This window comes from Capra hircus, unplaced genomic scaffold (genome assembly GCF_001704415.2).
Source record: "Capra hircus breed San Clemente unplaced genomic scaffold, ASM170441v1, whole genome shotgun sequence".
Lineage (NCBI taxonomy): Eukaryota > Metazoa > Chordata > Mammalia > Artiodactyla > Bovidae > Capra > Capra hircus.
The window spans coordinates 4612-29695 of NW_017189574.1; the positions used below are offsets into that span (position 1 = coordinate 4612).

Genomic DNA, 25084 nt, shown 5'->3' on the forward strand with positions numbered 1-25084 from the left:
TGATCCCTGTCTCCTGTACAATGCCACGAACCTCATTCCATAGTTCATCAGGCACTCTATCTATCAGATCTAGGCCCTTAAATCTATTTCTCTCTTCCACTATATAATCATAAGGGATTTGATTTAGGTCATACCTGAATGGTCTAGCGGTTTTCCCTACTTTCTTCATTTTGAGTCTGAATTTGGTAATAAGGAGTTCATGATCTGAGCCACAGTCAGCTCCTGGTCTTGTTTTTGCTGACTGTATAGAGCTTCTCCATCTTTGGCTGCAAAGAATATAATTAATCTGATTTCAGTGTTGACTATCTGGTGATGTCCATGTGTAGAGTCTTCTCTTGTGTTGCTGAAAGAGGGTGTTTGCTATGACCAGTGCATTCTCTTGGCAAAACTCTATTAGTCTTTGCCCTGCTTCATTCCATATTCCAAGGCCAAATTTGCCTGTTACTCCAGGTGTTTCTTGACTTCCTACTTTTGCATTCCAGTCCCCTATAATGAAGAGGACACCATTTTTGGGTGTTAGTTCTACAAGGTCTTGTAGGCAGAGTCAGTTCTCAGCAAACCACAGAGCAGCCCCACAGTGCTTCTGATTCTCCTTGTCCCCTTCCTTCCACAGACCTGCTTTTTGTCACCTCAGTGGCGTTGTGTAGCACTGAGAGAATGGCATGAGAAGTTGGAAGGTTGGACCGTGGCCTGGGGTGTGTGGAAAGGGTTGGGGCTCCAGAGGAATTGAGACCAGTGTTCTGAGACCCCCACAGCCCTCACTTGCACATGGGCCTCGGAAGGTCCCAAGCCCCATGGCCTAAGTTCTCCTGTGAAGCCCGCCGATTTGAGGAGCCCATTTGTTGGGCTGCAGGATGCGCCTGAGGGACAGGATGCAGCTGCCAGGGCTTGGTGGCCATTGCCTCTGTGATGTCGGGGCAGGAATCTGTCCCAGTGTTGCCCCAAGACTGTCCTCCACTCTCCACTGTGGGAAGGAATTGGCTGCTTTGTGGTCCAGGGCTTGTCAGAGAATATGCACCTCAATAAGATGTGGAATAGCTAATCAGCCAAACAGGATGTTTCATAAATAAAACTAAGAAACTTTGCTACTTAGACCATAGTGGACCATAATGTTAGTAGCTCAGTCGTGTCTGACTTTGCTACTCCATGGACTGTAGCCTGCCCGTCTCCTCTGTCCATGGAATTCTCTGGGCAAGAATACTGGAGTGGGTTGTCATGCTCTTCTTCAGGTGATCTTCCTGACCCAGGAATCGAACCCAGGTCTCCCACAATGCAAGCAGAATCTTCATCATTTGAGCTACCAGGCAAGCCCCATTTCCATAGAAGACCTGTTAAATTTGGAGGAGTGTTCCAACAGGACTCAAGCTGCTTCAGGAAATAGAAGCAAGAACCACTCTTTGTCTGTGCTCCAGCTGGTCTTCCATCCAAGACATTACTTTCCTTCATTGCAGCCCCAAGGAAGGTCAAGTCCTTGAGTACAATGGCCAATTACAATCAAGATAATTGTAAGCTAATTAACACCTTGGGTTCTGGATCCCCCAGGGCCAGGAAAGAAAGGGTAGTTCCGTGCATTTCTTGGGCACCACTTCAAGGGAGTGTGACCAAAGTTCTGCAGGATTCCTAGCAGATATGGGGTAGAAAACACCTCCTTTGCCCCTGTGATCAACAGCAATGCGACAAGTTATGACCCCTTCCTTCCTTCCCCAGAAAGAGATCTCTCTGGGCTTTATCCAAGATGCAAAAGGACACCTTACAGCAATGATCTGTTTCAGATTTTGCCATCACCCTGAAGACACACTGTCTGCAAGTCTGAGGGCTGCCACCAGCCAGCCTCATGATGATCACCTCCCACATAAGGAACCCAGCTTCCCAAAGCTGCAAACCACCTTGGCTCAGGCACTGACACTCGAGTGTTTCTCCTGGAGCCCCACCACCCTGCCCCATGTTGCCTTGTTCAATGCGACTAGGGGACGTCTCTCCACCTTCCTTGTGTGACTGCGGCTCCTAGACCTTTGCTCTAGGTGTGGGGGTGTCCTGCTTCTCCTAGTGTCCCCACTGCTAACACAGCCTTTCCTGTAGCAGATACTCCGTAAAGGTCTTCGGAACATATGAGCCAGTGAGCAGGGGCCTCAGATGAATTGTCCGCTACTTCCTTAAATAACCCAGGCAAATCCAAATAAAGATCATTTAGTTTTTGAGAATTGAAAGGTGGTTGCTGAATGAAAAGACACTGGGATTCTTGGCCTCCGAGAAGAATTCAATCCGGGGCCAGAGACGAGGCTTGATTGCTCAGAGCTTTTGTGTGATAAAGTTTTACCAAAGTATAAAGGAGATAGAGAAAGCTTCTGACATAGGCATCAGAAGGGGGCAGAAAGAGTACCCCCCTGCTAGGCATCAGCTGGATGTTATATAGTCACTAGCAGTTTGTTAAAGAAAGGAATGTCTTAAAACTCAGAATGGCACCAGGCCCCTCACCCATAAGACGCATTTTGGGATAATCTTGGCACCAGATGATTCGTCCCAGGCCATAAAATGATTGGCTTGAATCTTGTAGAAGGGCAGATTACCATACAAATAGTTTCGTTTACATAGATTAGGGGAACAATATCTGAGTATAACATATTGGTTTGTCAAGTAGGTTCTGAGCCATTAGGCAAACCAACTTGAAGACAGAGTCTGGGGTAAATGCATAGTACATTAACATAGCTTAAGACAAACATTTCCATAAGAAAAATGCATTGGTTAACTTAAGATTTGAGAATAGTTAACTTCAGGTGAAACCAGGTGTCATTATGGCAACACAGTAGTTTAAGAGAAACCTCCTTTTAAATTTGTATAGAGAAGGAAAAATATATCACTAGTTTGTTTCCTTCTGCCTCTTAAGAGAGATAAAAATGTCGGACACTTGCAGCTTATTTCCTCTGTTTGGAGACCCCTGGCCTTCCTGCCTGTTACCCTCTCAGAATGACACACAAGAAGGACAGGAGGAGGAATTCACTACAATTACTTTTATCATTTCTTTCCCCATCAATATTACTGCTAAGTAAGCTCACATTTCCAAAACAGTTCTGATTCCAATTCGATTGCGTCCCTTTCAGGGTCACAAAACAAAATGGAAGAGTTTCCAATCTCTTACAAAACAGCAAAACTCTTGTTCTTGAACTGGGTAAGCACAAACACATTGTGATCAACATCATTCACCAAGCTAACACACTGACGTTTATTTAGCCTTTTGTGAAAACAATCAAAGCTTGAAAAATTTCTAAGGAAAACAGATGAAGCTCCATGTCATCATAGAGAACAGAAGCCCAAAGATGGTATGAACTGGTTCCCCCAACTGGCCCGGGCCTTCTGAGAAGGCTGACTACTCCCTCTTCACTCACAGAGGGAATGATCAACCTGGCTGCTGCTCTGGCTCAGGCCCCCTATTCCTCCTCCCTTGCAGCCTCTGCAGACAGGAGTGGGAAGGCCCTCAAAGCCCTCTGTTTGACCCTGAGCACAAACACCATGACTTGCCACTTGCTGGTCTCCACATAGGCCTAGGGACCCCACAGGCACTCATAGTGAGCAGGGTGGCTGTCAGGCACCTGCTGGTACTCCAGGTATCCCTCTTACAGCCACACTTGTGTCAGCAGCTCTCTGGGCTCCCCAAAGACACAGTGCTCACTCTCAACACACACCGCCCCATCCTGCTGAGTGCTCCCAAGACTGCCTCCTCAGGGGCCAGGTCTTCATTCTGCATGATCAGGCTGAGGACCAGCACCAGGAAGCCGACCTTGGGCAGGCTCTGCCCACTGCTCAGCATCTCATCACAGGTGAGGCCCAGGGTGGGGACCATGATGTAGATGTGCTCCCTGGGGTTCAAATCCTTCATCTCCATGCCAATGACCACCTGTAGGCACTGTGAGGCTTGAGTGAAGACCACTGAGAAGTGCTCCTGGTTATCCCTGAGGACCTTCAGCATTTCCGCTTGGGAGGTCAGCTGTTTGGCCAGATACTTGTGGAGAAAGAACTTCATCAGGTTAGCCACCATCTCATTCAGAGCTTCCTGGGGCAAGGCCTCTGCAAGGGTGGAGCAGGAGACTGTGGGGGAGGAAGCTGAGGGGGATGCAGCCTCCCCCGCCTCAGCCCCAAAGAGCTGTGCCTCCACAGGGCCCTGGGCCTTGCCTGGGTCCTGAAGGTCTTCCTCGAGCTTGCTCAGCTCAATCATCTCGACCACAAGCGTGATGCCTGCGATCAAACCACAGAGTGAGGCATGGGAGCAAATGGGGACAGATGAGGACCATGGGCCCGGATGGTGGATAGAGGGGCTGTGAACAGCCTCACCTGAGAACCACAGGCCTGGGCAGCCACAGGCCATTTGCAGGTCTCCTCTTGAAAGGTGCTCTCAGACCTCACAGGGGCATGCCTCTGGAGCGGCCAGTCCCCTGGCTACCTGAAGGAGGAAGTGAGGTGGCTCCCTAGGGTGTGGTCAGCACAGCCCGAGATTTCTGGGACTGACAAGGTAAGAAGAGTAGGCCCTTGTGGGGTCCCCTCTGTTCTGGGATGGGGAGCCCTTGGTGTACACTCAGGGCACCCTTCTCACCTTGACTCCCGGCACTGCCTGGACCTCCTCTGCTCTCTGAACTCAGGACCTGGGCCTCAGATGTCTGCCTTTGCCTCCTGGTTCCTGCAGCTCCTGTGAGAGAAATGGAGGGGGCACCTTGGTGGTATCCTGTGGCCCAGTCCTGAGCATTCTCTGACGGTATGAGGGGAGGACTCTGTGAGGTCCCCTCAGTTGTGTGGTGGGAGGTCTCCTCGGGGCTCCCTTGTAGTGCTCACCTTTCCCCTGGCACAACCTGGTCCCTCCCCTCTAGGGGCCTGCAGGGAAACTCAGAACAAGACCTGAGACTGAACAGAAACTGCTGAGGGGCCCCACATGTGGCAGCACCTGCCCAGGGTCTCCTGCAGCTTCTAGGCTGGGGAGATGTTCAGTCCTCTGCTCCTCCTCATGTCCTGCCTGGCCTCCCAGCACTGACCACAGGGGCGCGGGTCTGCTCAGTCTTCCATTGGGGTTGGGGAGTCCAGCCTCTGCTGACCTGAAGCCTCTCTGCCCTCTGCCTGAAAAACCCCACCTCCTGAGGTCCCTAAGCCAGAGGTCAAGAAACCGCTCACCCCACTCTGGGCCCTCCAAGACCCTCTTGTAAGGGCCAAGATCCCTCCCTGTTGGGGTCTAACCACCTCAGTCCTTCCTTGCATGGAGCCTAGACTCCAGACAAGACCTGGAAGTGTACTGTCTGCCATTTGGAGGTTCTGCTGCTTTCAACAGGTCCCCGGTCTCTCTGACAGAGATGTCAGGCAATGCGGCACAAGGTTGTCCTGCCCAGGGCCTACCAGGGTTCCCTCTGTTCTGAGATCTGGCTACCCTCAGTCCTCCCTCAGGGTCCTCACCTTGACTTCCAGTAGGACCTAGGCTCTGTCCTCTCCCCACCGTAGTCCCTGCTCCTCACACCAGGTCCCCAGTCTCACAGAACTGGATGTCAGGAAATCAGGACAGACCTAGTGTGCACTTCTCACCCCGAGGGCTCCCAGGGCCGATGGCAGGGACAGGGATTTGTGGGGTTCCATCAGTCTTACGTTGGAATCCCTAGAATCTTCACTTGAGGTCCCTTCAGTCTTCCCTCAGGGACCTCACCTTATCTCCAGGTACGACTTCAGATTCTTTCCTCTCTCCTCCCCTACAGGACCCCAGTCTTTCTGAGATTTGGATGTCAGTAAGTCCGTTCTCCATACTAGGACACCAGTCTGAAAGCCGGATATTAGGAAGTCAGACCCCTGTACCAGGTTCCCCAGTCTCTCTGAGACCCAGATGTCAGGAAATGCAGCATGTGTTCTTCTGCCCTGTGTCCTCCCAGAGCCCACTCTGCTCTGGGGTCCAGGGTCCCCTCATTCCTCCCTCAGAGTCCTCACCTTGACTCTCAAAAGAACTGAGATCTTTCCCACTGCCCATCTGAGGCCCTGCCCCTTCTAACAGTTGCCTAATGTCTCTGAGACACAGATGCGGAAGTCAGAACAGGTTGCCAAGTGCTCATCCTACTACCAGGGTGGCCCAGGGCTGACAGCAGGGTCAGGGATCTGTGGGGTTCCTTATATCCTCCCTCAGAGACCTCATCTTATCTCTGGCAGATCTGGGGATGCCCCTTGTGTTGACCAGAGGCGGGACCCTCACATCAAGGCTCAGGGAGCACAGAGGGTGGATGAGCACATGCTGCATTTCCTGACATCTGTGTCTCAGAGAAAGTGGGGACCTGGGAAAGGGGGTGTAGCCTCAGGTGAGCAGAGGGAAGAAGCCCAGCTCCTCCAGGGTTTCAATTTGAGGACCCTGAGGGACGACTGAGGGGACCCTGGACCCCAATCAGAGGAGACCTCAGAAAAGCCTGTAGCTGCTGTTGGTCCTTGGCAGCCCTGGGATACGATGAGCCCAAAACGCATGGTCGCACTTCCTGACATCCGGGTCTCTGACTGGGGACCTCGCATATGGGGCGGGGCCTCAGGGGGTGCCGATTCCCAGGTCCTGCGGGGTTGAAGACCCTGAGGACCCTGAAGAAGGACTAGAGGACCCCGGATCCCTAATCAGAGGAGACCTCAGAGAAGCCCGTCTCTGTTGTCAGTCCAGGGCAACCGTAGGGGCAGGATGAGCACCACAGGCATGTGCTGACTTCCTGACATCCGGGTCTTCAAGAGACTGGGGTCCTGGTATAAGGGGCGGGGCTTCAGTTGCGGAGAGGCGAGAATCCAGGTCCTGTGCGGAGGCAAGGTGAGGTGCCTGAAGGAGGACTGCGGGGACCCTGAGTGAGGACCGACAGAACCCCACAGATCCCCACCCCTGTAGTTGGCCCTGGGAGACTTTGCGGTGAGAAGAGCACACTCGGCCTGACTTCCTAACATGCGGGTCTCAGAGGAACTGGAGGCCTTGTGAAAGCGGCGAGGTCTCAAAATGGCGGACGGGACAATCACCGGTCCTGCCTGGAGTCCAGGCTCCATGCGAGGAAGGACTGAGTGGTTAGACGCCAACAGGGAGGGATCTTGACCCTTGCAAGAGGGTCTTGGAGGGCCCAGAGTGGGGTGAGCAGGGTGAGCAGTTTCTTGATCTCTGGCTTAGGGACCTCAGGAGGTGAGGTTTTACGGGTGGAGGCTTCAGGTTGGCAGAGGCTGGACTGAGCAGATCCCCTCCCCTGTGGTCAGTGCTGGGAGGCCAGTCAGGACGTGAGGAGGAGCTGAGGACCGAGCATCTCCCTAGCCTAGGACCCGCGCGAAGCCCTGGGCAGGTGTGGCCGCATGTGGGGTCCCTCAGCGCTTTCTGTTCAGGCTTGTGTCTTGTTCTGAGTTTCCTTGTACTCCTCCAAAGGGGACGGTCCAGACCATGCTGGGGGAAAGGTGAGCACTGCAAGGGACCCACCACACAACTGGGTGTACTCACAGAGTCCACCCCCTCCTACCAGCACAGAAGGCCCAGGGCTGTGCCACAGTACAGCCCTTAGCTGTCACCTCCATTTCTCTCACAGGAGCTCCAGGAACCAGGAGGTGAAGCCAGAGGTCTGAAGCCTGTGTTCTGAGTTCAGAGAGCAGAGGAGATCCAGGCAGTATCAGGAGTCAAGGTGAGAGGGTGCCCTGAAGTGAACCAGAGGCTCCCTATCCCACAACAGAGGGGGGCCCCAGAAGGCCCCAATTCCTCCCACTTTGTTGGCCCCAGAAATCTTGGGCTGTGCTGACCGCACCCTGGGGAGCCACCTCACTTCCTCTTTCGGGTAGCCAGGGGACTGGCCTCCCAGGAGGAGCGCTCCTGTGAGGTCTGAGAGCACCCCTCAAGGGGAGACCTGTAAGTGGCCTGTGTCATACCATCCAGGATGCGTTTCTTAGCCGAGGCCGCTCTCACTTCCTCTCTCCCTGAGGCCCTTGGTCCCCATCTGTACCTCTGCCTCACTTCCCTGTCTTGTTCGACCTCAGGCGTTGTGCTCCTGGTCAAGATGAGTGAACTCAGCAAACCCGAGGAAGACCTTCAGGAGCCAGGAGAGGCCCAGGGCCCTGTAGAGGTGCAGCTCTTGGCGGCTGAGGTGGGGGAGGCCCCATCTGACTTGGCCTCCTACCCCCCAGCATCCTGCTCCACTCCTGTGGAGCCCTTGCCCCGAGAAATTCTGAATGAGATGATGGCTAACCTTATGAAGTTCCTGCTCCTCAAGTATCGAGCCAAGAAGCTGACCTCCCTGGCAGAAATGCTGAATAATGTCTTCAGGGATAACCAGGAGCACTTCCCGGTGGTCTTCAGTCAAGCCTTAGAGTACCTGCAGCTGGCCTTTGGTGTGGAGGTGAAGGAGGTGGATCCTACAGAGCACATCTATGTCTTGGTCCCCACTCTGGGCCTCACCTGTGATGAGATGCTGAGCGATGGGCAGGGCCTGCCCAAGGCCGGCCTCCTGGTGCTGGTCCTCAGTGTGATCATGTGTAGTGGAGACCCGGCCCCTGAGGAGGCAGTCTGGGGAGCACTCAGCAGGATGGGGGTGTATGTTGGGAGCGAGCACTGTGTCTTTGGGGAGCCCAGGGAGCTGCTGACCCAAGTGTGGGTGTGGGAGAGGTACCTGGAGTACCAGCAGGTGCCTGACAGTGACCCTGCTCGCTACGAGTTCCTGTGGGGTCCCCGGGCCTATGCAGAGACCAGCAAAGAGCAAATCATGGCATTTGTGCTCAGGGTCAGACAAAGGGCTTTGAGGGCCTTCCCACTCCTGTCTGCAGAGGCTGCAAGGGAGGAGGAATAGGGGGCCTGAGGAGAGCAGCAGCCAGGTTGATCCTTTCCTCTGTGATTGAAGAGGGAGTAGTCAGCCTTCACTCAGAAGTGAGGGCCCAGGCCAGTTGGGAGAACCAGTGTGTAGCATCTTTTGGTTCATGTTCTCTTGATGACATGGGGATTCATCTCTGTTTTCTTTAGAAATTTTTCAAAGTTTGGTTTCAGAGAAGGCTAAAGAAACGTCAGTATCTTAGCTTTGTGAATGATATTGATCCCAGGGTATTTTTGGTTACTCAGGTCAAAAACAAGAGTTTTGCTGTTTTGTAAAAGAGATTGGGAAGTCTTCCATTATGTTTTGTGATCCTGAACAGAATACAATGGAATAGTAATTAGAACTTTTTTGAAAACTTGAACTTATGTAGCAATAGTATTGAATGAAGGAGAAGAATTAGATAATAAAAGTAATTATAGTGAATTCATGCTTATGTCCTTCTTGTATGTCATTCACAATAACTAAATTATCTGTTTATTGAATTTTCCTTGGTTGTTAAAGAAAGCAGCAGACAATCTGAGACCCTGCTCACTGGCTCATTTATTCCAAAGACTGTACAGATTCTCTGCTCCGTGAAAGGCTGTTAGCAGTGGAGACACTAGGAGAAGCAGGACACCCCCACGCTTTCAGCGATGGTCTAGAGCTGCAGTCACATGAGGTCTGTCTTGGGGGTGAGGGGAATCTCTGAAATGGATCATTGCTGTGAGGTGTCCTTTTCCCCAGAGACATCTCTTTCTAGGACAGGAAGAAGGGGTCCTGGCTCTTGTCCCATAGCTGTTGACCACAGAGATGAAATAGGTGTTTTCCACCCACCATCTGCTAGGAATCCTAGAGAAATGTGAATCTTGCTCTTTTATGTATGGCCCAGTATTCCCTGTGCTGGCCCTCCTGTCTCTGCCCTGGGAAGCTGATTACCAAGTACATTGAAATAACAGTTTATTTAGTTATCTAGTCTTTATTATTTTTACTTGTGAGCATGGTCTAGATTTCATTTGGATGAAACGAGTGGAGAGAAGCTACAAAAGTGGACAGGACCTGCTGTGTGACTAAAATCTTGGGATATTTGAGTGAGCTGTGCCCAGCTGGAGACACTGCTCTCTACCGTGAAACACACACAAACACTGAAATTGAATAATATATTCTCCAGGAGGAAAACACAGAACAGCAGTTCTGAGTGGTTTTCTATTCCATTTCCAATTAAGCTGCCAGTTCTCTGAGACGTCTTGAAAACAAAACAGTTTCCAGAGGAGAGAGGGACAGAGTCTGAAATCCGAATAACATGAGAAATAAGTAGTAGCCAGGAAAGATGCAACATCCGCCAGCGTCCCCGGGTTCAGGCAGGTTGAGAAGTGTGGAGGCAGCAGAGACACAGGTTAAGGCTGTGCCTGGCATCAAAAGGCAGGAGCGACTTCTGGGCCTAAGGAGGTGGTGAGGTCACTGCAGTGGGGGGTGCAGATGGGTGCAGGGGGCTGAGGGGGCAGCTCTGTGCTGAGTGCCAGAGAACAACAGGAACAGGAGATGTGATTCTGCCCACATATGTGGCAGCTGCCAGATAGTCAGTGGACTCTTGGAAAAGGTGGAGAATTTCAAGACCCATGTGACCTGCTCAGACTCTCCTCCCCCAAACAAAGGAGATTTTTAACCGGTGCTCTTTGTTGAGCATCTGCTAGGCAATGTGCAATTGGAGAGATGTCAGGTGTTCAGTCACCTCTTTTTTTTTCTCTCTCCCTGCACACATGGGGACACGACCCTGCCAGACCTCTTCACTTAGGAAGGGTCATGTGATGACCCGGGCCAGTGAATTTTCAGCAGAAGCATTTTTGTCAGGATCATTTGTTTTGAAGGGACACAGGCCCCTGGGGGTTGATCCTCAAGTCAGGACAACACAGAGACATAGACCACTCTGAGTGTGGTTCCTCTCCCAGAGACTAAAGTCCTGCGGCTCTGACCCTTGAGAGAGGCTGCCCCACAGGGAGCTAGCTTCAGGAATCCCACCCACCTCCCCCAGAGACCCACAGCCTGCCCCTGCCCCCCATGAGCTGCACTGTCAGCCCCCTCGGGGCTGTTGCTCAGTCTCCATCAGGAGGGCAGCAGCCAGCTGCCAAAGGCCCCTGTTGGGGTTGGGGGCATCCTCATGGGTCCCAGCCCCGAGGCCCCCTACCCCTGCTGCCCACAGTGTCCCCTCTCCCCGGAACCTGGCCTTGGGTTTTGTCCTGCCTGCCCCCCTACCCTGCCCCATGCACTGGCAGTGGATTAGGCCCTGGTCCTGATGACCTCGTGTGCGTAACTTTATTTGGAAATCCCAGAGCAGCATCCCCTTCCACGGTACTTCAGGTGGAGCCAGCAGGACTTGATGCAGCCCCTGGGCAAGTCTCCTCATGGTGGGTCAGTAGTAATCATTGCCGTGGAAGTGCGTGGCACATCTCTAAGATCCTGAGGTGTATCAGACCATTCCCTGTGGAATCCCTGTGGAACATGTTGGAGTAAACTCAGGATCTTTTGAATGTGACTATGAAGTCCTGGCTTTTGAGCCTGAGTGTGAGAGGCAGAGGGGTGTCTGGTCAGCCACCCGCAGAGCCAGCTAGGACTTTGGTGTCCCCAGGCAGGCTCTTCAAGCAGAGGACAAGCTCTAGAAGATGCCTGGGAGGACGCTCACCCAGGCACCAGAGGCCCCAGACTCCAACGAGGATTCAGAAAGGAGCCAGGCAGGAGAGGAATCTGGGGTCCCAGGGGTACAGGCTGCAAAAAGGGTCAACAGCCCCAAAGACATGGAAGCAGCAAGCCCCTGGAGATCTCATCAGACCTGCCCAGGGCTGGCCAGGAGAGGGAGTGGGGAGCAGATGCCTCTGCAGATGAGCTGCCACCCTGGCCTCCATGAGGACATCTGTGCTGTGGGGCCAAGGCTGGGACCACAGCCTCAGAGGGCACTCCAGGATGTATATGTGACAGCTCTCATAACAGGTACTCCTCATGCACCTTATTGGATATGACTGCTAGGTGTGGATGGGTTCTTGCTCTGGGTACATAAGAACCTCAGGGCTTTGATTGCTAGGAGGCCCAAACTGCCCCCTACCCCCACCGACTAATCTGGAGGTCATTTCAGGATCCAGCATCTTTTGCAGCAGTCTCTGTGTGGACACACACCACCCTGTTCCCCAGCTAATCTTGCCCAGGGCATCACAGATTGGACAGGCACCTCCCCTGGCTTAAGGAGTCTCAGTGAATGTTCTGTTCCTCTGAGAAGTCCCTGTGTTTCCTTATGGCTTCCCTGGAGGCTCAGTGTTAAAGAATCTGCCTGCAATGTGGGAGATGCAAGTTCGATCCCTGGGTGGGAAGATACTCTAGAGGAGGAAAAGGCATCCCACTCCACTGTTCTTACCTGGGAAATCCCATGGACAGAGGAGCTGGGGTAGGGGGGGTGTGCCACAATCCACGGTGTCACAAAGGGTCAGACACGACTGATCGACTGAGCACTCACATGTACGCACGACTAAAGGTTTGCTCTGGACCCTTGTATCCTTGGCAAGACACTTACCTCTGCCTGGATCTTGACAGACTTCTGTGGCAAATAATACTGGCAGACGTCTTAAAGTGGTTTTTGAGCAAGTACAGGGTTCCAGGTCTATACCTGGCCTCGGTTGGTGGCTTTTGCCATATCCAGGCAAAACATCTATGAGGTTGGATCAGGGCAGCATTTGTGGGACTTGACAAAAAGTGGATCCAGAGATGTTTCTGTGTGGAAGAGCCCAGGTTAGTATATTATATGGGATTGGAGGTTAAGGGAGAGGGAAAGTCGAAGCTAATTTAACAAGTGTTGTTTCACACTTAGTTTCTGTGCTTGTGTTTGGTTTCCTTTCTATTTCCTTTTTTAACGTACTCAGCATGTTTTGCCCAAAATTTCCTTGCCTTTTTCATTTTGAAAACAAACTTTATTTTCACCTTTTCCTTTATAACCCGTTTAACCCTTGTAAACCTTTAAGATTTGAAAAAAAAAAAAAACTGTGAAAATAGCAGAAATCTCTCACGCTCCATACCCAGTCTCCCCTATTCCTAATATCCGTATTATCATACGGTAATATGATACATTTAATACAATTAATGACGAAGTATTGATGCATTATTTGTTATCAACTAAAGCCCATGCTTTACTCAGATTTCTATAGGTCTTACCCGTTCCCAGATCCTGGCAAAGAAACTACCCTAACATTTAGTTGTAATGTCTCCTTGGATTCCCCTTAGCTTTAACATTTCTTTGTTTTGGATGATCTTGGCAGTTTGGAGGAGTACTTGGTAGATGTTTTGTACCATGTCCCTTGACTGGTATTTGTCTGATATTTTACTCATGACTAGTCTGGATTACGTTTGGGGGAGGAATTTTACAGATGTAAAATCCTATTCTCATCACATTGTGTCAAGTGTATATATTATTAGCACAATTGATCACTGATGATGCCCTCATTGATCATGTGGCTGAGGTAGTGCTTGTCAGGTGTATGTGATAAAGTGATTGTTTTATGTCCCCTTTCCACCCTGTCCTCTTTGGAAGAAAGTCACGATGTGCAGTCCATGCTTCAGGGGTGGGGAGTTATGCTCTACTTTCTACAAGTGGGAGTGTCTGCATAAACTGGAATTTTTCTGTGTGAAACACTTCTCTATCCTTGTTTGTGTAATTAAGAAATTATTTTTGTTTCTCAGTATGGAATCATGGTATCTTTATTACACTTTGGGTTAAAATCCAGTACAACTTTATATATTTTTATTTTCCAATTGTTCTCGGATTGGCCATTGGGAGCTCTTCCTGTCATATCCCTTTGTATACACCTTTGTCATACCCCTGGAAATGTTGCTTCCTCTTTTGAAAGTTTTTTGAGCACTTTTTTTTTAAATTTTCACACCATACAAGATGTTCCAGGCTCATTTTCCATATTTCCTGTCCCAATTCTAGAATCATAAATTTTTCCATGGAGCCCTTGATCCTTTTATTGTCGAATGGTATTGACAAAACTAGATCTGTGCACTAAGTGTGTTCATTGGTACTGAAGGGTATTGCTTCTGGGCACCTGTTGGTTGACAGGGCAAAGAATTATATGTGTACTTCTTATCCTGTGTTTATTTATATATCTAGAAATATTTTAAATGGTAATGATTTCATGGGTATGACACCAAAAACACAGGCCAAAAAAAGAAAAATGTGGATAAATTGGACCTCATTAAAAAAAAAAATGTCTGTGCATCAAAGAACACAATCAAGGAAGCTACCATATGATCCAGCAATTCCACTTTTGAGTGTATAGTCAAAAGGAAATGAAAATAGGGTACTGAAAAGATATCTGCATTCCTACATTTATTGCAACATTGTTCACAGTAGCCAAAATATGGATACAACCTAAGCGTCGTCAGTGGATGAATGGATAAAGAAGATGCAACATATTCAGTATACAGCCATGTGAGAGAAGGAAATCCTGCCATTTGCAACAACTTGGAAGGAGCTTGAGGGCATTATGCTAAGTAAAATAAGTGAGACAGAAAAAGATAAGTACGGTTTGTTATCATTTACACGTGGAATCTGAAAAGGACAAAGTGGGACTTCCCGGTGGTCCAGTAGCTAAGACTCTGCACTTGCAATGCAAGGAGCATGGATTTGATCCCTGGTTAGGGAAGTAAGATCCCACACTGTTGTGCTGTTATTGTATTATCTAACTACTTGGTCATCTAGGCGAATCCATTCAAGGGAAGTACACAACAGAGTGAGGAAACTAAACACCCGCCACTCTGTGTGAGAGGACCAGAAGGAGAGTCTCCTGGTAGCCAGAGTGAGGGCAGATAGTGGGGAAGAGCAAATGTGAGCAAGGGATCCCAGTGAGTTGCAGAACTCCTGAGTTCCGCCTGAGCTGTAATGCAGGAATCTCACCAGAGACAGAATATCAAAAGCATGGAGAACTGAACCAGTGCCCAAGGGGCAGGCTGGGCCCCGCGTGATTCACAAGCACTAGGGATCTAAATATCACTGCATCAACCACAGCAAAACGCACATTGGTTTCAAGCACATGTGAAACATTCACCAAGATAGAATCCTATATCCTCAAAACAAACTAAAAAAATTTAAATGATGCGGAGTATGTTCTCTGACAAGAAAAGAATCAAACTAGAAATCAAACAATATGGAAGGAGAAGAAAAATCTCAAAACACTTGGAAATTAAACAACCATCCACAGGTAAAAGAGAGATTCTCAAGGAAGTAGAAACTGCACTGGAATGAATTAAAATGAAAGGGCAATGTATTGGAATTTATGGGATGCATCTAAATCAGTGTTAAGAGGGAAAATGACAGCATTTAATGTTTAGATTAAGAAAGAAGAAAGATCTCAATCAATAATCTATGCTTCCACGTTAAGTTAGAAAAAGAAGGAAAACTATACCCAGAGCAATCTGCAAACAAACACACCAAAAACAGAAGAGAAAAAAATTGAAATCAAAAGTAAAGAAAAAAAAATCATAGGAAAAAAAGAACTGGTTCATTGAAAAGATCAACAAAATTGATAAAACTCTAGCCAGATATACAAAATCAAAAAAGAGAAGACAAATGACTAATATCAGAAATGAAAGACTGACTATCACTACAATCCTACAAGTCCTACACTAAAGATGTTGGAAGGATAAAAAGGAAACACTAAGAAAAAAATCTATGTACTGTACATAAATTCAAGAACTTAAGTGGAATTTTAAAATTACTCAAAATCCAGAAACTACTCAACTCACCCCTGATGAAATGTGTAATCTTTATAGTACTACAACTATTAGAAAATGGATGTCACATTTTGAAATTTTCTAAAAAGAAAATCTTTAGACCCTCAGAAATATCAAAAAGCTCAAGCAGAAATTGTCACAACCAGCTTTATCAGAACTCTGAAAAATTGTCAAAAGTGAACAGCAACTAAGCTACCAAGATTGTGAGCTCCACTGGGTAAGGGTTACTGTCATGCTCTGTGGTCCTGGTGTCCACCATGGGCCTTGGCACTCAGTGGGAGATCAGAAAGTGTTCGCTAAATAATGTCTTACTCGCGGCTCCTGCAATCTGGTTGGATCAACTTTATTTGACCTCCAATACATTTAACTGGAGAAGGCGATGGCACCCCACTCTAGTACTCTTGCCTGGAAAATCCCATGGACAGAGGAGCCTGGTGGGCTGCAGTCCACGGGGTCGCTAAGAGTCAGAAACAACTGAGCGACTTCACTTTCACTTTCCACTTTCATGCATTGGAGAAGGAAATGGCAACCCACTCTGGTGTTCTTGCCTGGAGAATCCCAGGGACGGGGGAGCCTGGTGGGCTTCCATCTATAGGGCCGCACAGAGTCTGACATTACTGAAGTGACTTAGCAGCAGCATCAATGCATTTAACAGGCCAACATGACCATAAACACAAACAGGAGCAGTGACACAAGTATATCTCTGCAAACATCTGTAGCAGAGGCGCCTGACACTGACATACCAACAGAGACAGAACTATTTTAGCCCATGGGTAGCTTTAAAAATTTCCTTTTTTTTTTTTTCCATGAAAATCTGATCGCTGCTGTGAAAGAACAAAATGATGGCAAGAAAGAGCTCCTCACAGAATGACAAGCTGAGCCCTTGTCCTCCAAGTGCTGGGAGAACCGAAGTGGCATTTATAGGAGGAAATGACCAATCAGGCACAATAGGAAGGCTATTTAGGTTTGGAGGAGTACAATATTCTGATGACTTCCGGAAGTATAAAACCCAGTCCTTTCCTAAAATATCCTCTGGCACATTCATGACACGGAGACCTTTGACTCTTCTAGCAGGATAAACGTTCTGGCCCGTCCCTGATAGTGTATGCATCAAATGTCAGTACACAAGAAACAAGTGCCCGCACAGTCCAAATTCCAGGCCTGGCCTTCCTGTCACTGTTACACAAAAGTGAGCGTATGAAACGAGTATTTAGTAATTGTTTCACTTTTGCTTAATCAAAAGGACCTGAGACTGCGTTTGGTTAGCAAATCCACCCTTCAATGGCACCCCACTCCAGTACTCTTGCCTGGAAAATCCCATGGGCAGGGGAGCCTGGTGGGCTGCAGTCCATGGGGTCACACAGAGTCGGACATGACTGAAGTGACTTAGCAGCAGCAGCAACAGAGAGGTCAAGTCAGTAAGGTGATAGATACCTGAGCACAAAAGTAGGCCTAAGACCAAAATTCAGATGCAAATGCAATGGTGCACATGACCACAGGTTAGAGAGTCCATAATACACAATGAGGATGCAGCTGGTGCAGTCCTCATCAGGATCATGCTTTCCTGGTTTGGGCATGATGTCAGCAGTCACTGATGGAGTGATCGAAAGAATAAAGAGAACACAGGTGACTGAAGTGTGTCTTATTGAACAACTGATCTCAAATGAGTAAAGATGTTCTTAGATGCAGTTAAATGGTGCCTTCTTTGAGCATCATAAGTACATCACAAACTGAGAACATTTAAGCCTTTCTCGTAGCCAGTGAGATAGTATATAAGAAAACAGATCCAAATCCATCCAAAAGGCACATGAGGAAGATGAGAGAGCCAGTGTGATCATGTCACTCTGCTGCTTAATTCTCTACCATCCATAAAATAAAAGCTTCCTAGGTGGCGCCAGTGGAAATGAACCTGCCTGCCAATGCCAGAGACATAGAGATGCAGATTTGATCCCTGGGTTGGGAAGATCTCCTGGAGAAGGAAATGGCAACCCACTCCAGTATTCTTGCCTGGAGAATCCCATGGACAGAGGAGCCTGGAAGACTACAGTCCATAGGGTCGCAAAGAGTCTGACACACTGAAGTGACTTAGCATGTAAAATAAGGTCCACACCTCTTCCTCTGATATTCAGGGTCCCTCGAATTGGACAGAAACCCCTATATATTCTCTATTTACACCATGATCCCAGTTCTTGTTTCCCATGTTGGAAGATTTCTGTTTCACTGCAGGAAACAGGGCTGAATATTTTTTCTTGGGTTGTAATCTGTGTGACAAGTTAGCCACAGTTAGCAGTGATTTCTGGCTGGTTATTTAGGAAATTTTTCAAGGCTAGCTTCCTCTCTTCCTTATTTCTGCATCTGGGCTCAAGAGAGAAGAAAACCTGACAAACACTACTTCAGCTACGTGATCAAGGTCAATATCAATGGTGATAAATCATGTTGATAGAATGTGCCCTTGATATGATGTGATAAGAATGGCACTTTGTGTCTCTGGTCTTCCTCCCCAAAACTCATTACCCAATTGAATACTTTGGACTAACCCTTCTTTTTATGATGACTGGATGTTGATTTTTATTAGATACTTTTCTGTATCGACGTAGCTCTGATTTTTCTCACTCAATCTGTTATTGTAATGAGGCAATCCTGGGCTTATGCATTCCCAGATCCATCCCTCATTCCTCCTTGCTCTGTTCTAGATTATACAGGGGCCGACTCCAGCAGGCTGCAATCAAACTAGCCAGCAGTTGGCTGCCATTTTGGTTCAGCTAATCAGAAACACCAGCAAGAGATTAGAATCCTGGAAGACAGAGCAGTCAAAATATTTTTTTGCTTCCTCTGCATCAGGTGGCTTGTCCTTCAGTGGTTCCCTATTCTCCATGGCTCCAGCCACTCAACCATGAGGGAGACCCATCATGGCTCTGGATCCTGTTGAATCCAACACCCAGGTTCCAGTAACACTGCCTCCTTTCTTTGTCCTTCCATCCTAGGGGTGAGTGATTTACTCGTGTTGTTAATAATTGGGTTTCCCACTTCTCTCCTGCTTGGCTTCCTACCACTTTTGTAACCAACCCCTTGCATTAAGTTCCCTCCATGGTAAATATTTGCAGTAGTTTCTGTTTTCCTGGACAATACTTCACTGTTACATGCAGCCAATTATAATGACTGATCTTCTAGTGTGAAACTCCTTTGCATTCCTGGCATAAACCCAGCTCTGTCACCAGAAGTTAAATGTTTGTCTCTTCTAAAATTAATAATAATAATAATAAAACAAAATACCCTGGGCTCTGAAACTTTCCCCAAATAATGTACCTTTCATCATCATCTTCACAGTCTTCTCAAAAATAATTTTTATACTCGCTAGTTTTGGGGCATATATTGAAAAATTCCAACAGCATAAGTAATAAAGTGATTTAGTCAACTTGTAAAACATAATTCAAGCAATATGCTGCTAAGTCACTTCAGTCGTGTCCGACTCTGTGCAACCCCACAGACGGCAGCCCACCAGGCTCCACCATCCCTGGGATTCTCCAGGCAAGAACACTGGAGTGGGTTGCCATTTCCTTCTCCAATGCATGAAAGTGAAAAGTGAAAGTGAAGTCGCTCAGTCGCGTCCGACTCTTTGCGACCCCATGGACTGCAGCCTACCAGGCTCCTCCATCCATGGGACTCTCCAGGCAAGAGTACTGGAGTGGGGTGCCATTGCCTTCTCCGTCAAGCAGTATACATGGAATTAAATAGCATGGCTTGTGCAACAGAGGCAAAATGGTGCTCCAAGGGAAATATATAGCCTTAAATAGATGTATTAGAAAATAAGAGCTATTTAAATCACCCAAGAAATTCAAGAAGCTAGGTAATGAACATCATATGAAACCTTAAGTAAGAGAAGGTAGGAAATAATGAAGATAAGTATAGAAATAACACATGTACACCCATGGCTGATTCATGTTGATATATGGCAAAAACAACTACAGTATTGTAAAGTAATTAGCCTCCAATTAAAATAAATTAATTAACTAAAAAATAAAAATAAAATGCAATACAAAAAAAAAGAGAGAGAGAGAGAGAGAGAAAGCAGTAAGGCCAAAAGACAAATGTCAATTACTTGAAAATATTTATGAACAGACTTTTTAAAAAAAATAATGACCAGATACTAAAGAAAAAAAGAACATGTAAACAATATAAGTTTAAACTGTGTAAACTATAGATGCCAAAAATATTTAAATGATGTAAATACACAGCAAATATGATTATATGATTCCCTCAAGATAAGCAAATGGCGGACAAGGAAAAGTTTCTACATGTAAAAGTATTTCAGGTAATAAACTAAAACTGAATGAAAGAATTTGCAAATTACCCCTCTGCAATCTCCAGTGGGTAACAGAAGGTGAGGATCATCAATGACTGCCAACTCAGCACAAAGGACAAGAAACATTATGTTCTTCTTAATGGAATTACATGGCATCACCTAGGTGGCAGTCTTGTAAATAAACAAGTTAATCAAGCTTCTACCTGTAACTACCAATTTAAAGAACTGTTGAGGGCCCAAACGTGTTAAATGACATCAAACTGTTTCATTCAACATAATCTATATTATGGAAAACTTGAAAAATAAAAAAACTGCTTTTTTCACAACAAAAGCTACAAGAAAAAAAGATGATGCAGGGGAAACCTATTGATTAAAAAAGACTCAAGGAACATTAATATATATATATATATATATATATATAGAGAGAGAGAGAGAGAGAGAGACAATATATAGATGGTATTTGTGATCCAAACAAAATAAAAAAAATTAATGTATAAGGTAAATGTGAAAAATTACTAGATATTTTCTCTTGTTAAAACATTTACATTTTTAGGAATGATCATTATTTGGGGTTTGTTTTATAAAAGGTTCCTTGTCTTTTAGAATGACATACTGAGAAATTAATCATCCTGATGTCTTGGACTACCTTCACATTAGTCCATTGGCAGAGATGTGGGGAAGGTGAGGGTACATTGGAACCAGACTGGCCATGTGCTGCAGATGACTGATGCTGGCTGCCAAGTATATTGTGTCCCTTATACAATTCTCTACTGCTATATGTGTTTTACAGTATCTGTTATAATAATAAACTTTTATTATAAACATCATGCAATTAAATTGAAATTCTGAGTGAAATGGACAATTTTTTTAAAAAAGACCAAATCAGTCCATAAAGAAACAGGAAACTTTAAACAATCCAAACTTTAACTGTAGTCAACACCCAAGCTACCTTCAAATGTTCCAAGACAGGCAGTTAGGGTGGCCAATTCTACCAATGGTCAGGGAAAACTAATCTCCATTTTATATAAACTCTTCTAAAACACATACAAAAAATCTGGGAAATTATTTAACTTCTTTGCCCAGACCAGCTCTCCTTGACTATAAAACCAGATGAGTACCCCCACTCCTACCATGCAAAGAACACTTGAGCAAAGTTCACCCACACAGTTGCAAATATCCTAAGCGAACTAATAGGCATATTCAATATAGCAGTGAATTACATGGACAGACAGGTTATGGCTAAAGAATGAAAATATGATTCAAACTAGAAAATAGCTCAAGTATAATTCTCCACAATAACAAATTAGGGGAAAACATTGAAGCCTGTCAATGGATGTAGGAATAGCTTCTGAAATCAATTCAACATGAGTGTGACTTTTAACAAATTGCGATTAGAAAAGAACTTCCATTTCCTAACATCTACAGCAAACATATGTGAAATGTTTGATGCGTTCCCATTAAAGACAGGAACATGTCAAAGATGCATGCTCTCCCTTGTACAATGCAAAAATTCACTGGAACACAGAGTTAGAACTGTGCATGTCAAAGGAAATAAGAAGTATGAATATTGAAAAAGATAATATTTTGTGACAATATGGTCATCCCCATAGGGAATTCAAAGAAATCGATACATGGAATACTCAAATTAATAAGAGATGAGAAAAAACTTTGTATGGAAGATTACTACAGTAAAACCAAGAGCCTTGCCACATACACAAAGCACTAACTATTTAGAAGATGTAATTTTAAAATGCCCTATTTGCAACACAAATCCAAAAATTACCTAAGAAGGCTAACAAAATATGTAAAATCTTAATAGAGGCTACAACACAAATTTATAGATAGATATGGAAAAAAAGTCTCAAATAAATAGTCTCAAACAAAAAGTCTCTAGCAGTATACCATATTCATTCATGGGGGGAAACTGTTATAAAGATGTCAAGGCTGCTTAAACTATTTATAGATTTAATGCTTTTCCTGTAGCTCTCAAGATGGTGGTGAAGTGTAGGCTGCCATCTTCTGTTCCCAAAATCTACCCTGGCAAACTAAAGAAGAGAAAATGAAGCAAATGAGAAGTACAATATCGACCACAAAAGCTAAATAACATAACAGCCTCTGGAGGAGACTGAATTCTGTTTTGAACAGGATAATAAAATGCAGGAGGAGAGAGTGGGGGAGTTTCTGGGGTTAACAGCGTGAGAGATTCCTGCCCTGCCATCACAAGGCCAACAGCCGCCAGACCCTTTGAGCTCTGTTCTGTCCCTCAGGCGCATCCCGCTGCCCAACACACAGGGCTCCTCACACCTGCTCGCCTCCCAGGTGAAGGACAGAGGTCGCGGGGCTTGGGCATCTTCCCAGGCTCACATGCTAGTGAGGGCTGGGGTGGGCTCCAAGCCCTGGTCTCAATTCCTCTGGAGCCCCCGCCCTTCCCGCCCACTCCAGGCTGTGGCCCGACCTTCTGACTTCTCATGCCTTCCTCTTCTCAGTGCTACACGATGCCTCTGAGGTGAGAAAAAGCAGGCCTGCAGAAGGAAGGGGTCAAGGAGAACCAGAAGCACCATGGGGCTGCTCTGGGGTTTGCTGAGAACTGACTCTGCGGGGGCCGGCATCTCTGTCCAGTCCCAGCGCCTCCCGCGTGAGGGCAGAGCCCTGTCCCTGCTGCTGCCATGGGGCCTCCTGCCCAGCTGAACCTGCCAGGCTGACCAGCTCCTCGCTGCTGCCCCTTCTGAAGGCTGCACAGGAGGATCTCCTGTCCTTCCCTACACAGAGCTTTCCAACTCCCTGCAGAAGTCCTCTGGCTGTCCCAGCCCTCACTCTGCAACCCCTCCAACACCTAGAGTCCCTTTGCTTTGGATAGTAACCTTTAGACACCTGGTAATCCTTCTGGGCAACTTCAACACATTCTCCAAATGTTTTCCTCTTGCGTGTGTGAGTACTCTGATGTGCCGCACAATCAACTGGTTCTTTGGATATAAACCTGAAGTTAAAGAGAGGGATTTTTAAAACCCCCTGACATTTGCAGCTGGATTTTAATGGGGTGTCTTCTTTGAAACTGGCCACCAAAAACATGCCTAGATGAATGAGCTTACTAGGTGGTCAAAACCCAAAGCCTCCAGAAGGAACACAGAAGTGGAGCCAAGGTTTTCAGGGCTGAACTCTGAAAACTTTTTGATCCTCCTCGGAGGTGAAGAAATCGTTCCTCAGCAGCTCAGATTTTTAAAAGAAAAAAGTAATTATCCATCTTTCTTGGCCTCTTGTCTGGTACCTGACTCACAGGAATGTCATGGTTGTCAGTGTGCCTAACGGTACCTGGGCAGGTGCTCAGGCAAGTCCAGTTGTGTGGAGGCAGCTGAAACTCCCAGGAGAAGATAGCCTTGCATCAAAAGAGACCATTCTCAGTCGACTGACATTACAGTCAGTATTACAGTCCGGATCGCAAAGGGAAGTACAGAAATGTGCTTTGTGGTGACATGTAAATCCACCTGACTGACATTTACATGCTTCTCTTAAGATTAATGTGACACCATGTTTGAAAACAACTGACATATTGGAGGCACTTAAGTATTTGGAGGATATCAAGGCAAATCTGGCTTTCTCAGAAACTCTTCCAAGAAATGAAGAAGCTAGTCATAACAAATGATAATGCTGCTGCTGCTGCTGCTAAGTCGTTTCAGTCATGTCCAACTCTGTGCGACCCTATAGACGGCAGCCCACCAGGCTCCCCCATCCCTGGGATTCTCCAGGCAAGAACACTGGAGTGGGTTGCCATTTCCTTCTCCAATGCATGAAAGTGAAAAGTGAAAGTGAAGTCGCTTAGTCATGTCTGAATCTTAGCGACCCCATGGACTGCAGCCCACCAGGCTCCTCTGTCCATGGGATTTTCCAGGCAAGAGTACTGGAGTGGGGTGCCATTGCCTTCTCCAACAAATGATAATGGCCACTCTTAATTGAGCACCTACTATGGATCACTATATGAGAGAGACTACAAGTGCTTGTCATTATCTTGTCTTCCTTTCCTCCATCCCAGACACAGGGGACTCTGCATCGCCTGTCCACTTGCAGCTAGGAAGGGTCATGTGACTAGCCATTGCCATTGAGATATGAGAAGGAGCATTGCTGCTCACATCTGGAGCCAGTACGCCATTTCTGTGCTTTCTCTTTCACTCAGCAGCAAACATGGCAACCCAATGGTAGAACTCCAGAATGGAAAGAGCATGGGAACTGGGGCCCCCTCAGATCAGTTAGTGTTAGTGGCTCAGTTGTGTCTGACCCTTTGTAGCCCCATTGGCTGAAGTTCGCCAGGCACCTCTGATATTCCCCAGGCAAGAATACTCGAGTGGGTTTCCATTTTCTTCTCCAGGGGATCTTCCTGAACTAGGGATGGAACCTGCATGTCCTGTCTCCTGCGTTGCCGGCGGTTTCTTTACTGTCTGAGCCACCAGGGAAGCCCAAGTTGAGCCATTTAAATTTCAGGTTTTGCCTGTTGTGTCAACTGGCAGTTACTTTAGCTGACATACAGCTACTATCTTGGCTTCCCTGATGGCTCAGATAGTAAAGAAAACACCTGAATGCAGGAGACCCGGATTCAATCCCTGGGTTGGAAAGATTCCTTGGAGAAGAGCATGGCAACCCACTCCAGTATTCTTGCTTGGAGAATCCCATGGATAGAGGAGTCTGGTGGGCTACTCCCCATGGGGTCTCAAGGAGATGGACACGACTGAGTGACTAACAATTACTAACAAGCGTGTTGTTAGAGTTATCCACGTGTTGTAATTACAGTGATAATAGTGCATGCACTCGTCTTGAGAAAACTTTCACAATTCAGACAAATCATTGTTTCCCTCTGCAAAGTTTCCTCAAAATTTAGCCCTGCCTTCAGAAATAACCACATCCAACAATCTGGTGTATGTAATTTTAAAGCTGATTCTAGACTTCCACACATAATTGTTCACGAGTCTGAGGTATGAGGGCTGATTATGACCATGATATGGCAGTGGCATGTGGCAAGCTTTATATGGGCAGTACTTTGACAGGATGGCATGTGAAGGGAAGTCCCTCACAGCAAGAGATCTTGCAGAGATCATGGCAAAGACTCACCACCCAGAAGGGCAAGATGCGAGAGAAGGCCCAGTGGAAAGGGAATCGGAGGGTGATGTCACCTTCCAGCACAGTGGGGGATCTCTGGGTCAGAGAGCTCCTAAAGGCAGCAGTGGCTTGAAGT

General features: G+C 47.0%; 1 protein-coding gene and 1 pseudogene across 1 annotated transcript; one reads left to right on the forward strand and one right to left on the reverse strand.

Annotated features, from left to right (window-relative positions):
• Positions 1-3425: 3425 nt before the first annotated feature.
• LOC102190944 lies at positions 3426-4210 on the reverse strand (annotated as a pseudogene).
• Positions 4211-6754: 2544 nt separating this feature from the next.
• On the forward strand, positions 6755-9328 carry LOC102190670 (melanoma-associated antigen 10-like). Its single transcript, XM_018044480.1, has 3 exons — positions 6755-6796; positions 7545-7637; positions 7987-9328. Exon 3 carries the CDS (start codon positions 8007-8009, stop codon positions 8790-8792), a length of 786 nt encoding a protein of 261 aa, XP_017899969.1. The 5' UTR covers positions 6755-6796; positions 7545-7637; positions 7987-8006; the 3' UTR covers positions 8793-9328.
• The last annotated feature ends 15756 nt before the right edge of the window (positions 9329-25084 follow it).